Source organism: Lynx rufus, unplaced genomic scaffold (genome assembly GCF_022079265.1).
Source record: "Lynx rufus isolate CCGP_SWC_20201006 ecotype Redwood Valley unplaced genomic scaffold, mLynRuf1.p SCAF_31, whole genome shotgun sequence".
Lineage (NCBI taxonomy): Eukaryota > Metazoa > Chordata > Mammalia > Carnivora > Felidae > Lynx > Lynx rufus.
The window spans coordinates 474,182-488,119 of NW_025814847.1; the positions used below are offsets into that span (position 1 = coordinate 474,182).

General features: G+C 51.9%; 2 protein-coding genes and 1 long non-coding RNA gene across 16 annotated transcripts in view; 1 reads left to right on the plus strand and 2 right to left on the minus strand.

The window, feature by feature from the left end:
- The window catches only part of CD244 (CD244 molecule), a 30,701-nt gene extending 21,565 nt beyond the window's left edge, over window positions 1–9,136 (plus strand). For 2 of the 7 annotated variants that reach the window (XM_047092754.1, XM_047092755.1), the window contains exons 4-9: window positions 334–441; window positions 882–949; window positions 3,608–3,667; window positions 5,856–5,918; window positions 7,144–7,200; window positions 8,287–9,136. In XM_047092754.1, the coding sequence (XP_046948710.1) occupies window positions 334–441; window positions 882–949; window positions 3,608–3,667; window positions 5,856–5,918; window positions 7,144–7,200; window positions 8,287–8,367 (437 nt within the window). In that variant the 3' untranslated portion in view covers window positions 8,368–9,136. Of the gene's footprint in view, window positions 1–333; window positions 950–3,607; window positions 3,668–5,855; window positions 5,919–7,143; window positions 7,201–7,830 lie in introns of those variants that run through there. The other 5 variants (XM_047092752.1, XM_047092753.1, XM_047092756.1 and 2 more) reach the window with 4 other exon arrangements.
- Window positions 27–8,313, minus strand: LOC124521701 (uncharacterized). Of its 3 annotated transcripts, XR_006964586.1 has the most exons (4): window positions 8,225–8,289; window positions 3,701–3,879; window positions 648–1,097; window positions 27–409 (listed from the first exon to the last, which is right to left on the minus strand). It is a non-coding gene; the product is annotated as an uncharacterized LOC124521701 (long non-coding RNA). The 3 variants fall into 3 exon arrangements; XR_006964587.1 differs by lacking the exon at window positions 3,701–3,879 and having other exon boundaries at window positions 8,225–8,293; XR_006964585.1 differs by lacking the exons at window positions 27–409; window positions 648–1,097; window positions 3,701–3,879 and adding an exon at window positions 6,035–8,051 and having other exon boundaries at window positions 8,225–8,313.
- A 2,199-nt stretch (window positions 9,137–11,335) lies between the features above and the next one.
- LY9 (lymphocyte antigen 9) overlaps window positions 11,336–13,938 on the minus strand; it is a 28,663-nt gene continuing 26,060 nt past the window's right edge. For 3 of the 6 annotated variants that reach the window (XR_006964622.1, XR_006964625.1, XR_006964624.1), the window contains one exon: window positions 12,775–12,795. Coding sequence is in view for 3 of the 6 variants with exons in the window: in XM_047093115.1 (XP_046949071.1) it covers window positions 12,727–12,795 (69 nt within the window). In the remaining 3 variants the exon portion in view is untranslated. Of the gene's footprint in view, window positions 11,567–12,322; window positions 12,796–13,938 lie in introns of those variants that run through there. The other 3 variants (XM_047093115.1, XM_047093111.1, XM_047093113.1) reach the window with 2 other exon arrangements.

A 13,938-nucleotide genomic window follows, 5' to 3' on the forward strand; every position in this document is an offset into this window, starting at 1 on the left:
GAGTCAGATGCTTAACTGACTGAGCCCCAGGTGCCCCAACATTGTCTCCTGTTGTAAGTGAGAAAATGGAGGCTCAGCGAAGTTAAGGGAGTTGCCCAAAGGCACAGAGCTGGGCCTGTGAGACAGTAGTATCCACGCTCTTAGCATCACTCGGGGGAGGTCACGCTCTTAGCATCACTGGGGGAGGTCACCCCACTGCACAGAGAGCCGGCCTTGCTGACGAGCTCAGCAGGGCCTGAGAGAGGAGTGTGGGTCTGAGGCGAGTCCTGTGTCGGACGGGAAGGGAGGAGAGAGAAGGCTGAGTGCTCAGGCCTCACGCGTCCATGTCCCCAGAGGACAAGTCTCTGCACTTGTTGGTGATCATCGTGGTCCTTCTAATCACGCTGTTCCTGGGCGCCCTCGCCGGCTTCTGTGTGTGGAGGAGGAAGATGAAGCAGTCACGTAAGTGGAGGGTCCCCAGGACGTGCTGTTGCCCGACCTGCCATCCCCCAACGCATCTGCCTGGGAGCACAGCACCTGCTTCTCTTCTAGAGCGTTGGGACGTGTGTGCGTGCACGTGCGTGTGTGTGTGTGTCTGGGGGGCCTTTCTCCCAGCTCACGCCTTCCGGGGTTCCTCGAGGTGTATACAGCCCAACGTGCAGATTTACCTGCCGGTGGCCGGCTTGCTGGGGTGCTGCCCGGGGCCTGACGGAGTAGGTGTGTCGGGTGGTTGCTGGTCCTGTGCTGGCCTTCTGGGGAGAGCACCCGTCTGCCTCCTTTCTAGAGCCTTTCTCGAGGTCTTGGCCACCTGGGCTGGAGGTGGGACCGTGCAACGCAGAAGCTTGGACAGGACGCCCTCGGGAGGTCTCTGCATTTCTGTCTCTGCTGCTTTTCTCTCACAGAGGACGGCACAGAGGAGTTTCTGACGGTTTATGAAGATGTCAACAACGTGCAAATCAAGAGGAATCAGGTACGGTACCCTAGGGCCCGGGGTCTCTCTTCACTAGCCTGGGAGATGCTTCTCGGGAGGATGGCCATCCGGAGCAGGGACACTAGTGTCTTTTCCAAGTGACCCGTGGCCTTTCCGTCCGTCTTCCCCACCAGCCTGCTAGCTCTGGCTGTGGAGGAAAAGCAGAAAACAAGAGAAAACCTGCTGAGAAGGACGGAGCCCGACAAATCCCCAGCAGACGGCGGAGCACTGCTCTTGCCTGGCCAAATGGTGCCCCGGCGTCCTCCTTTCTGCCCAGCCTCTCCAGCTGGGCTAAGCCCTGGGAAGAGTCCAGCTGTCTCGTATTTTGCGCCTGGCCACAGATTCTCGTGCCGTGCAAGTCCAAGTTTGCTTTTCTGGGTCCCTTGGCTGTCGCCCAGGCTGCGGAGGATGCCAGGCCGACCAGCCAAAGCGTAAGAGCGTTGTAGCTGGCCCCGTGGTCTGCGTTCACGGCATTTTGGGAAAAGGCCTGAGTCCGGCTGAGGTGCTGGAGAAGGGAGCTAGGTTAGCACGAAGCCGCGAAGCCGGCGTGGCCTCCTTGGGAAACTCTCCAGCCAGCCTCGGCAGGCAGGGGCCAACTCCGCCTGGTCCCCGGGGGGGTGCAGCGGAGAAGGGAACTGCAGAACGGTGCAGGGTGCCCCCCACTGCTCTGCCCCTGGACAGGGCAGGAAGTGGTGACAGACCTGGGGGAAAGGCAGTGCCTAACTGAACTGCCCAGTGGGCAGGGTGGGCGGGGGGTGGGGGGGGGGAGGAAGGCCCTCTTCCTATCCCCATTCCTGGAGCTCGGCCTGAGAGGGCAAGGCAGGAAGTCACAGGGGCTGGGCTCCTCTGCGTGAGGCCTTGTAGAACAGAGAAGCCACTTCCCTCAGGTCTGGGTTTGGGGGGAACCACGAATCGGGGCAGCTACCCCCGCCCCCGTTTCCTTGCTCAGCAGTGGAATAATGGGGTAAGGAACACAAAGGGTCTTTTTTCCCCCCATCACCACCACTTGCTGGGACAAATTCCTGAGGGCAAGTGTATCTGACTGCAGTCACTGAAGCCCATGCTCATGACAAATTGCCTCTCCTTTCAGTTAGGTCTATGAAGGAGAACAGAGGAAATCTATTTAAAAACATTTTTTTTAACGTTTTATTTATTTTTGACAGAGAGACAGAGATAGAGCGTGAGCAGGGGAGGGTCAGAGAGAGAGGGAGACCCAGAATCCGAAGCAGGTTCCAGGCTCCGAGCTGTCAGCACAGAGCCCGACACGGGGCTCGAACTCACAGACCCGCAAGATCATGACCTGAGCCGAACTCGGACACTCAACCAACAGAGCCACCCAGGCGCCCCCAGAGGAAATCTATTTAGAGTATAAGAAACCTCTTGGGGGACTCAGGCTTGTTTCTCTGCTTCTGACTCAGGAGCACCTCCCTCTGGGACCTCCTCCCTTGCTGGCTTTTCCCTCCTGGCTCCAGGGTTCTGTCTGCAGGTCTAAATCTCAGGTTCATGTGATCTTCCTCTGGGGCTCGCTTCTGACCTCTCTGCAGACACTTTCCTCAGGTCTGGGCAGAAAAGAAAAAGAGGAAGCTCCTGTTTCTTGCCAGATGCCCACAACTCTTTAGCCCTCCAAGACGGCTGCTGTTTTTTTGCTCTTAGCTTCTTCCTTGTCCAACGAGCCCTGCTGGCCTCCTCTCACTTCCTCATCAGAGCCCAACTGGAAATATGTAGTCAGGAGTGGGCAGCACAAAACACCTTCAGCCCCGTCTCCTGTGGGCAGGAAGAGAACAGGAAAGGCACGTGCCTTTGGCCTTGTGTCCAGGACTTCATCCAGCTCTGTAGCTGCCCAGGCGCTGGCTGGAGGCCAAGGGCAGACTAGCTGCTAAGGCTGGATCTAGAGAGGGGGCTTTGAAACAGTGAAAACCTCTGAATGTGAAGGCTCTGACGTAAGGCTCAGATCTCAGCCCTACTCAGAGCTCAGCCCGTTATCAATGGTTATGTGGCAAATGCAAGTTTCTAAGTTACCAAAGTAAAGGAAGTGGCAGGAGACCCCTTGGACAGGGTCACTCGGTGGGATCCCTTCACACCTGGGTGGTTCCTTGCACGTGACACTTAATGACTCCAGTGTGAGTTGCTTTTTCTACTGTTTTTCCCCATCCTGGGGTGATTAATGACCACCTCCTTCCAGGAGACCGTCTTTAAAAATTTTTTTTTTTTGTGATGTTTGTTTATTTTTGAGAGAGAGATGGGGGGGAGAGGCAGAGGGAGAGGGAGACCCAGAATCGGAAGCAGGCTCCAGGCTCCGAGCTGTCAGCACAGAGCCCGACACAGGTCTTGAACCCATGAGCCGTGAGATCATGACCTGAGCCGAAGTCGGACACTTAACTGACTGAGCCACCCAGGTGCTCTTTTCTTTCTTTCTTTTTTTTAATGTTTACTTATTTTGAGAGAGAGAGAGAGGGAGAGAGCAGGTGGGGGAGGGGCAGAGAGAGAGGGAGAAAGAGAATTCCCAGCAGGCTCTGTGCCATCAGTGTGGAGCCTGACGCTGGGCTCGATCTCACGAACTGTGAAATGATGACCCGAGCCGAAATCGGAAGTCAGATGCTCAATAGACAGAGCTACCCAGGCCCTTCCCCCACCCCCCTTTTACAATTTCTTGTGCAGGAGCAGAAGCCGAATCCCCCTGGAGAAGGGACCACCATCTACTCCATGATCCAGTCCCAGGTACGGTTCTGTTTTCTCGAATCCATTCCATACCTGTCTATGGGGCTTCCTGATGCCTTTCGGAAGCTCACACTCTTGAACGGCAAAATGAGAGCCTGGTGCTCCTAGAGTCTGCGTTAAGTTGGTGGAAAGATCCACGTGGTTCTGAAGTACCTTGGCAGAGCTGAACAGAGCGGGGAAGACCGGTGCAGGCATTCTTTCTCTCTCCATGCCTGGCAGCAGGTGTGGCCCAGATAGTCAGCAGGAAGAGGGAGCTCGTCAGGGGACCCAGCTTCTGTTCTCCCTCCCTGCTACTGCCAATACTTGGGGCCCTTATAGTTTTTAAGAAAATCTCTGCTCTTTATTATGTGTGTCTTCAGGAATGGATCTGGATTGTTCTCTTTTATTATGACTTCACGATAACATTTATTAAGTCCTTACTATGTCTATTTTCACTCCTTTAAAGTTTATTTTCTTTAGTTTGAGAGAGAGACAGAGAGAGAGCCCAGGATGGGCAGAGGGAGGGAGAGAGAGAGAATCCCAAGCAGACTCTGCACTGTGAGGGCAGAGCCTTACATGGGGCTCGAACTCGTGAACAGTGAGATCGTGACCTGAGCTCAAGAGTCAGACGCTTAACCGACTGAGCCACCCAGACGCCCCCACGTCTATTTCCTTAATGAATCTCACAAAGCAGCCTCACGAAGTAGGTCTCACACAACCTCCATTTCTCAGATGCGGAAACAGATGCAGGTTAACTAACGTGCCCCAGGCCACAGGCTTGGGTGGTGGCAAAGCTGAGCTAAAGGGCTTCTGAGCCTCCACTCCACCTGCCCCTCCCCACCTCGAACATGCTGGGATTACAGACATTCGCCCCTAAACTGGACAAACATCCTCTAATTTCGACAACTAAAACGACATTACAACCTAGGCCAGGGTATCTCCTTCAAGGGTAACACTGCCTCTAGGTGGCAGTGATGAAAAGTCTCTGATAAAAATGGCTTAAAGATTTTTAAGTTTCCATTTTTAAAAATTAAAAAAAATTAAAAGCAACTCTTTTTTGGTAAACAATGTTTCTTTAATTTTGAGAGGGAAAGAGGGAGAGAGAGCACGAGCAGGGGAGAGGCAGAGAGAGGGGGAGAGAGGAAACCCCAAGCAGGCTTCCCACTGTCAGCACGGAGCCCGATACGGGGCACAAACCCACAAACCGTGAGATCGTGACATGGGCCTAAATCAAGGGTCAGAGGCTTAACCGACTGAGCCACTCCAGAGCCGTTAATTTTTTATTTTTTAAAGAATTAAGTCCGGAAGGAGCAACCTCTCCAATTTGGTGGCTAAGCTGCGGGGCAGAGAAAATCCTTGGGGGATGGTGACAGGCTTCAGAGAAAGATCAAGAGAGGAGGAAGAGAGAAAGTGAATGGGGTAGAGGGGCAGGGAGGACAATGAAGGAAGAGGGGAGCGGAGGAAGAAGGGAGGGGAGGAGGGAGAGAGGTGCTCAACCCTCATGGCCACTTTGGAATTCCCAAGCTGGGCGTTTCCTCGTCCTGCTCCCCATAAGATAATGCGATTCACTGATAGTGGGTCCAAGTCAAAGCGCCTTCAAGAGAGATGTAAGATATCTGCCAGTTTTCTGGCTTTAGCCACATTGGATTCCCACGAAAGGAGTCTGAATATATGCAAGGAAGAGCTCATCCCAGACTGAGAGGTTGAGTGAGTGAGAAGGAGCCTCTTCTTCTGGAGTTCTTAGAAGGAAGACGGTTGCCTGCCTCTGAGGACACCTGGTTCAGGTGCAGAAGAAGGAAGGCATGTTGCCAAAGGGAGGCACTTGAGGGGCTGAGCACAGCGCTGTGGAGAGCCTGGGGTTTAAATTCTGCTTCTCCTGCGAACATACTGTCTGACTTGGGCCATTTTCCCCTTAGGAACCTCATCTGTCGAATGGGGCAAATGGTGATCGTTCCTATCACGGGGGTGTGTTATAAGGGTGGGGGGCCCCACAGTACACAGTAAGTGCTGAGCGGATAGCAGCTATGTTTACTGACACAGCAGGACCAGCATCCAGGCTGTGTGACCTCTTGGAGTCCAGGGCTCCTTTGAATAGTATTTTCAGCTCTGTCCGGGCAGAACCGGGGGGAGGCGTGGAAGAGGTGACCTCCCTCCCTAGGATTGTCCTGGATCTATGCTTCTGAAATACTTTTACTTGTCTTCTCATTAGCCTTCTGCTTCCACATCACAAGAAGCAAACACCTTGTATGCATTGGTACAGCCTTCCCGGAAGGTGAGTCTTTTCCCGCAGGGGGTGCTGTGTATTTTGCGTGTGCGCAGGCAGGTGCGCGTTTGCCGAGTGTGGTGTGTGTGCTTCCCTGAGTTGTCTTCTGCTGTGTGTGTATCTGAGCAGCTCGGGTTCAAGGGCTCTACTTAAATGTTAATGGGCCAACTAGAAGTCTATTTGGAGAAAAAGAACAGGTCGGAGTCTAAGAGAACAGTGGATTAAAAGAGTGTCTCTAGGAGTTTCTGTGAGACAAGCACAATCAGAGACAGAAGGGCAGTGCTTTGTGCACAGGGATCATGGAGTCCTTAGCAGGTCAGCTGAGGCTATGGCGGAGAGAGACACCAGAGGGGTTACCAAGGTGGGAGAATATAGCCCAGAGCCAGAGGAGTAGCCAGGACCTAGAGAGACGCAATGGTGACTTTCAGGGAACCGGAAAACGGTTCTGGCCAGTCATCTGCTGATGGAGGGCTCTAGGCTGAGGCAACCCGTCATGGTCCTCTCGAACCCTGCTCCAAGCTGAGCTCACAGGTCTTATGTGTACCTGGTGCCCATGGTCATCTTTTCACCTTGGGTGGGAGAGGGGTTGGAAGAATGGTATTTCCAAGGTTGGAGTCACAGTATGAAGACATAAACTTAACATGAGAGTATGGGAAGTTGGGAATGTGCCAAACTGCGGAAGTGTTGAGTACATGCAGGTCAGGGTCAAATGGGGGGGAGAGGTTTCAAACAGGTTTTCAGGCTTTTTTATTCACTCTCCTTCCAATAAGCCGTTCAATCAACTTGGCTTCCACCTCAAGGGATATTTGTACTTAAGTTCTGTGCCGTAATACAAGGACATATGGATGGTCACAGGCACCAGGGTCACATGCTTGGTGTTGTTTGGGAGACTACATATTACTGAAAGTGCTTCTGAATTCCAGCGTTTCCAGCGTTTCACCGTGGTCAGGGTCAGGGTAGGTGTTACGGTTAGTTCTCACGTGTGTTCTAGAACTGCTTACGCTGCGGGGGTGTGTCTATTACGTGTTGATGAGATGCATGGTCACAGGTGGTACTTGTATCAGGTCTGTCTGAAGACACGTGTGTATGTGCTGGGAATGTGTATACGTGCGGGCCTGAGGGGTATGTGGGTGTGGGAAGTGGGTTCAGAGGTCTGTTCTGGAGCCTCACATCAGTTAGGAGTGGGACATTTCCCAACTTGAAGTTAAGTACTCTTTACTGTCTGAATTTCCAGTCTGAATCCAAGAAGAAGAACCACGGCCCTTCCCTCAATAATACTATCTATGAAGAGGTAAGGTCCTGGAGCTCCTTCCGGAGGGGTCTAGTGCCCACAGGATGGCCTGGAAGTTGTACGTTTGTGAAAAAGTCATGCATAGGGTCTCAGAATCGTAGAGGTCTTAGGGATCCCCTCATCCAAATTTTCATTTTAGAGACAAAGAGTCTGAAGTCGAAGGAAAGTGAGGGTCTAATTCAAGGTTGTATCATGTGTTGGTGTTGGACTCCCACTGGGGAGCTTGGGTTTTAAATTAGGGCTGGCCTCTGGCTAGTCCCCAGTTGTGGGCTGCACATTGGACGTCTCTCCTTTCCAAGGGTGTGTAGGGCAGGAGTGTGGAGAAGGGAGGACAAGTAAATCTAAAAGATTTTCTAAAGTTAGCAAGTAATTGGGAACCACTCTAGGACACAGGTCATCTTAAGCTGCTGCTGGGGGCGGACACTGTAAAGTGACCATTGATCCTGGTAGTTGAATGGATTCCCATCAGGCCATTTTAAGGACTGGAAAATAGAGACTCAACAGTTGAGGGTATATCGGAGGTGCATCCGGTATATTGTAGCCCGACAGTGGTTTCAAGTCAGTTATCTCATTTAATCTTCACAGAATGCTATGGGGGTAGGGATAATTGTACTTCCCATTTCTACTCAGAGAAACGAAGGCATGGAGGGCACTCCCACCCACTAGACTCATGGTACACCAGAGCTTCCACCTGTGGTCCAAGAAAGATGTTGCCAGTGGTCGTGAGGAAGAAGGCGGATGGGTGTCTGCTGGGATTCCTGGCACTTCAGCTGTAGCCCCACATTAACGCCAACTGGACAGCCCAGGGGAGAGCCCACTGTTGTAGGGGACACTGAGTGGGCCAACGCAATCTAGGATGGGGTCATGAAGAACCGTGGTTAAAAAAAAAACACTAGGATTGGAGACAGAGGAACTGGATTCAAGCCCCTCCATTACTTCATATTCGTTGTTGAGCCTGAGTTATTTGCGGTACCACCCCAAGTTTCACCTTCTTAATCTGTAAAATGGGGGCAACAATTCATACCTCACAAGGGTGTTGCGAGGCTCTCCTGCGGGAGGGTCTGAAGTTCTTCTTCTCTCCCGCAGGTTGGAAAGAGACAGCTCAAAGCCCAGAACCCAGCTCGACTGAGCCGCAGGGAGCTGGAGAACTTTTCTGTGTATTCCTAGTTGCTGCCGCTGGTCTCCCTTCTCTCACATCCCAGTATCTGCTTTGGGACTCAGCCCAGTGGACGATACCACATGAGTCTACAGAATGGTGCCTGGTCTGGAGAGGATACGGGAGTTGGTTCAGGGTCTATATCTTGTTTTTAACATGATTTCTCTCAGCCAAGACTGTTAAATAATATCTCTCAACTTACAGACTGGACAAGACTGGGCGGAGAGGTTGGGTAGTTCGCGAAAGACTGCAAAGCAGGTCCACGGGCAGGCGCACCACGAGTCTCTCAAATGCTATGCAAATGCAGAGTGTTGTATTATTAGCGTCAAGATCCCTTCCCCTGGATTTCTAATGTGTTCCTCATCTCTCCTCTTCTTTAATCTGAGAAGACCACATTTCTAGACCGTCCCCTGCCCCAGGCCCCTCTTCCAAAGGGGAAGGAAAGATCATGGTGACTCAGGCGGAGAGAAACAGCTCCACCCCACGAGGATGAACTAAGTAGCTGTAAGCTGCCGGCAGGTTCTCCAAGGGACCGGACCTAGGCTGTCCTCAAAAACAGAGGAAAAACTCCCCCACCACATAGTAAACCTTTACCTCTGGCCGCTTGGTCACAAGGGAGAGGGCAGGAGTGAGAGCAGATGGTACAAAGTAAACCCATCTCAGAGTGGAAAAATCACCGTGAGTCCACGCTGTCCCAATAACTGGGCCGTGGGACCAGTTTTGTCTGCGGTATCATGTGTGATTATTAACCCGTTATTGATTAAAAAACATGTTCAGAAATCTGTCTTAGCTTCTTCACAATTAGAGACCATATTCTGTTCAAGTTCTGAGTGCCGATGAGCGCTCTCCACGGCGCGTGCTGGAGGGAGGGCTCAGCAGCTGCGAGTTAGGCACTCTGCTGGGCTCCCAGAGTCCTCGGGCCAGACTCTTCCACCAGGCCGTGGGGCCCAGGCCTGAGACTCTGGCTGAGCCCAGGAGACGGGTGAGGGTGAACGGGAAGAGGTCCGACTCAGAGACCAGATGCCCTAAGGCAGCATGTGGATCCTGGTTCTTCAATTACCCCGCTGTGTATTTAACATACGAATTTAACAGAAGGCTATGCTGTTATTCGGAGGCAATCTAAATTTCTTTTCTGAATGCGTCCCTTCCATATTCTGTACTTTTCCTCTCTGTCGTAGCCAAAGGGCAGTTGCGCCCATCACTAAACACATGTCTGTTTAATTCCTACGGAGAGGGGTCTGGACTCCTTGCAGTCTATCAGGGTCTCCCAGCCGTGTTCACACTGGAGCAGACGATCCCGGGATTCCCAGATCCGGGGCCACTCAGTCTCGTGGGGGAGAGCCACACGGTACACGCTTGCTCATGTCCTGCCTGGTCCCTGTCCCCTGGGGGCTGTGTGGCCGGTTGGCTGGCTTCCTCCTGGAGACAGATGTGGACAGACCACATTTTGGAGGAGGTGTCAGGGCTAAAAACCAGGAAGACATATGCAAAAGGAGTCTGGGGGTTCCGGGGCATGTACTGGGAGCTGAGTTGCAGTGTCAGGAGTTTGGAAGCAGAAGGAGCAGGAAATGATGGGTGTTGGAACAGTTCAGATGAACACCAAAGACATTCACCATTGACTTGGCCTTTCATGCATCCTGAGTCGTGTAGACATTGAGCTGGCCAGATTTATCTAAGCAGCAGAAGAGACCCTAGGGGCCCAGGGCTTTTGGGGACGCTGTATTCTGGGGTGTAATAATGTACAACATCATCATATTATGTGTCTTCATTGAGCTTCTGAAATAATGCCTTACAAGGATAATTATCCATGCAACAACCAGCCAGCGAACAAGCAGTAATTAAGCTCCTGCTGTGTATGAAGCCCTGCTTGGCCCCCGGGGGTACCCACTGTAGGACACAGAAGATTTACTGACTCCACGGCCACGTGCAGGAGAGTATGACAGCAGAATTCCAACGTTAAAGGACATAAATGGATTTTGAGGTTCCTGGGTGGCTCAGTCAGTTAAGCATCCAACTTCAGCTCAGGTCATGATCTCATGGTTGGTGGGTTCGAGACCTGCGTTGGTCTCTGTGCTGACAGCTCAGAGCCTGGAGCCTGCTTCAGATTCTGTGTCTCCCTCTCTCTCTCTGCCCCTCCCCTGCTCGTGCTCGCTCGCTCTCTCTCAAAAATAAAGAAACTTAAAAAAAAAAAAAAGGGCTTCGAGGTGCATGTGACACAAACGTACACTATAGTATCATGAATATAAGTCAAGGGTAGAACAACTCACAGGGGGATAAGGCTGTGCTACAGTCTGGGGGAGAGGAGACATACTATGACTGTTCTACAGCCAGACCTGACAGTAAGGAGGGAAGTTCCTTTGGGTAAATATGGGAAGTTTATGTGGAAGGGGCATTTTAAGCCCTTAAAAAAGATATCCAAAGAATGATACACACATATGATTAAAAACAGAAATCCGAGGTACAAAAAAGCATACAGTAAAAACAACAACCTAGTTCACTCCCCAGAGGCAGCCTCTGATAAGTTTTTTTGTTATTTTCTTTCAGAGCTTTTGCATAACTACATAAGCATACAGATCTACATTTCTTTGTTTTTATTTTTTTTTTAACATGTATTTATTTTTGAGAGAGCGAGAGCGAGAGAGAGGGAGAGAGAGGATCCCAAACAGACTGTGGTGCCAGAGTAGAGCCCGATGTGGGGCTCGAACCCACGAACCATGAGATCATGACCTGAGCCGTAATCAAGAGTCAACAGCTTAACCGACTGAGCCACCCCGGTGCCCCGATACACATTTCTTCTTTTTTTTTTTTTTTTTTTTTTTTAAATTTTTTTTCAACGTTTATTTATTTATTTGGGACAGAGAGAGACAGAGCATGAACGGGGGAGGGTCAGAGAGAGAGGGAGACACAGAATCGGAAACAGGCTCCAGGCTCCGAGCCATCAGCCCAGAGCCCGACGCGGGGCTCGAACTCACGGACCGCGAGATCGTGACCTGGCTGAAGTCGGACGCTTAACCGACTGCGCCACCCAGGCGCCCCACACATTTCTTCTTTATCCAACTGGTAGCAAGTGACACGTACTGTGTTGGACCCTGTTCTTTCCGTTCTTAGAGCTCATTCCTTAGTAGCACACACTGGTCTTCACTTTCTTTACAAAAGTGGCAGGGCTTGCTGTTGCCTGGATACGCCATTGCGCATTTAGCCGGATTCTTCCTAAATGGACATGTAGGCTATTTCTGTTCTTTCATTCAATTTTTTTAAGTTTATTTACTTTTTTATTAAAAAAATTTTTTTTACATTATTATTTATTTTTGAGAGACAGAGAGAGACTGAGCACAAGTGGGGGAGGGGCAGAGAGAGCAGGAGACACAGAATCCCAAGCAGGCTCCAGGCTCTGAGCTGTCAGCACAGAGCCCGATGCGGGGCTTGAACCCCCAAACTGTGAGATCGCGACCTGAGCTGAAGTTGGACGCTCAACCGACTGAGCCACCCAGGCGCCCCTTTTTTAAAGTTTATTTTTGACAGACAGAGACAGAGCATGCATGGAGGAGGGGCTGAGAGAGCGGGAGACACAGAATCGGAAGCAGGCTCCAGGCTCCGAGCTGTCAGCACAGAGCCTGACGTGGGGCTCGAACTCACGAACAGCGAGACCTGAGCAAAGTCGGCCACTTAATCGACTGAGCCACGCAGGTGCCCCTCTGTCCTCCTATTTTATTTTTTTTTTATTTTTAAATTTTTTTTTTCAACGTTTATTTATTTTTGGGACAGAGAGAGACAGAGCATGAACGGGGGAGGGGCAGAGAGAGAGGGAGACACAGAGTCGGAAACAGGCTCCAGGTTCCGAGCCATCAGCCCAGAGCCCGACGCGGGGCTCGAACTCACGGACCGTGAGATCGTGACCTGGCTGAAGTCGGACGCTTAACCGACTGCGCCACCCAGGCGCCCCTGTCCTCCTATTTTAAAAGATAATTTTACACAGATCTTTGTGCCCATGAGTGAGAGTATCTGTTGGATCCATTTTATCACCTGTTTAGAAGATGGTGTGAAGGTCCAGGGCCCTTTCAGCCACATGTGGCCAGCCTTGGCAAAGCTCTAAGGTGGTGCATCTGAACTGAGGCGGGGAAACTGAGCCTGCGTGGAGATGGATGGAGCAGGGGCATCTTGAAGGTCAAGGACTCCAAGAAGGAGCCTGTGTCTGATCTGTTCACGGGCTTGGGAAGTTACAAGGGTGAAAGGAAGGGCGAGGGTCAAACCCAGGCACCTTTGAGATGCTGAAGGCAGTTCTGAAGTGCTCTGTCTGTAAGAGCGCCAGGCCCTACACAGTCCAGAACCCTCTCCGACCACAGGGAGAGAAGCAGCAGCTGCTTTTCTTTTCAGTCCAAATTTTCATAGGTAGGGGTTTCAGGAGACTCCAGATCATTCTGCTGTGGTGGTGGCACCACCTGTGAGCCAAAAGACACACAAGAATATGGTTAATAAAGCCTGGGAGGCGCTGGTTTCCTCGCCCCTGTGCCGGTGAGAGAGGGAGGTGAGGCCAGGCTAAGATTGGTCCATGGTGTAGAAGTCGGATCATATGGACTGGCCCAGCAATGGAACAATCCATCGAGCTGACGGCAGGCATTTATGGGGACTCTCCTAATGGGAAGTTGGCTAGGCTCTCCGCGAGGGAGAGAGAGGACAGTTTAGCGCTGCAAGGTGAGGGGCCACAAAAATGACAATAAAAGGCCTCGCTCTCAAGAAGCCATGGTCTCATGAACTCAGCCTCTGCCCCAGCTGGAGAATGTAAAGATGTCAAGCCATTTAGGGTGGCAGAGATTATGGATCAAAGTCATGGCCCAGACCAGTAGGCCTTCGTGGTCCCAGGGTTCTGAGGACTCCTGTCGGAGACTGTTCAGGGAGGGCTCTGAGGAACAGTTGAGATGTGAGCGGATGCAGGGAGCAGGGGAGGCGGGGAGGCGGTGGCATAAACCTTCGAGATGTCGTGCCAGGACTTGGGTCAGAAAATAAGTTTGAGAATTTCCTGCCCAAGTGGGCAACGAGAGCCTTAGGGGACCCGGAATCAGGACGGGTCCTCAAAATTCTGAAGGCAAGGGATAAATCCTGTTAAGACCTTGGCTGGGGAAATGCATTGCTTTCCACTTAGGCTGTGGATGAGGGTGGCTGCAGGGGTCTGGAGTCCCTGGGGTGGGACCCACGTACCACTGACCGGACACGTGGGGACTCCAGGCCATTCTGAAACTCAGAGCAGGGACTGACGTCCCTGACTTTAAGATTGACCAGGGGCGCCTGGGTGGCGCAGTCGGTTAAGCGTCCGACTTCAGCCAGGTCACGATCTCGCGGTCCGTGAGTTCGTGCCCCGCGTCGGGCTCTGGGCTGATGGCTCAGAGCCTGGAGCCTGTTTCCGATTCTGTGTCTCCCTCTCTCTCTGCCCCTCCCCCGTTCATGCTCTGTCTCCCTCTGTCCCAAAAAAAAAAAAAAAAAGATTGACCAGTGTTGGCCCAAACACAGAGGGCCAGGTCAGAGAGAATCCAGTGAAAAGTACAGGTGTGGCCTCAAGGCCATAGGTGATGTCCCTTACTGGCTCA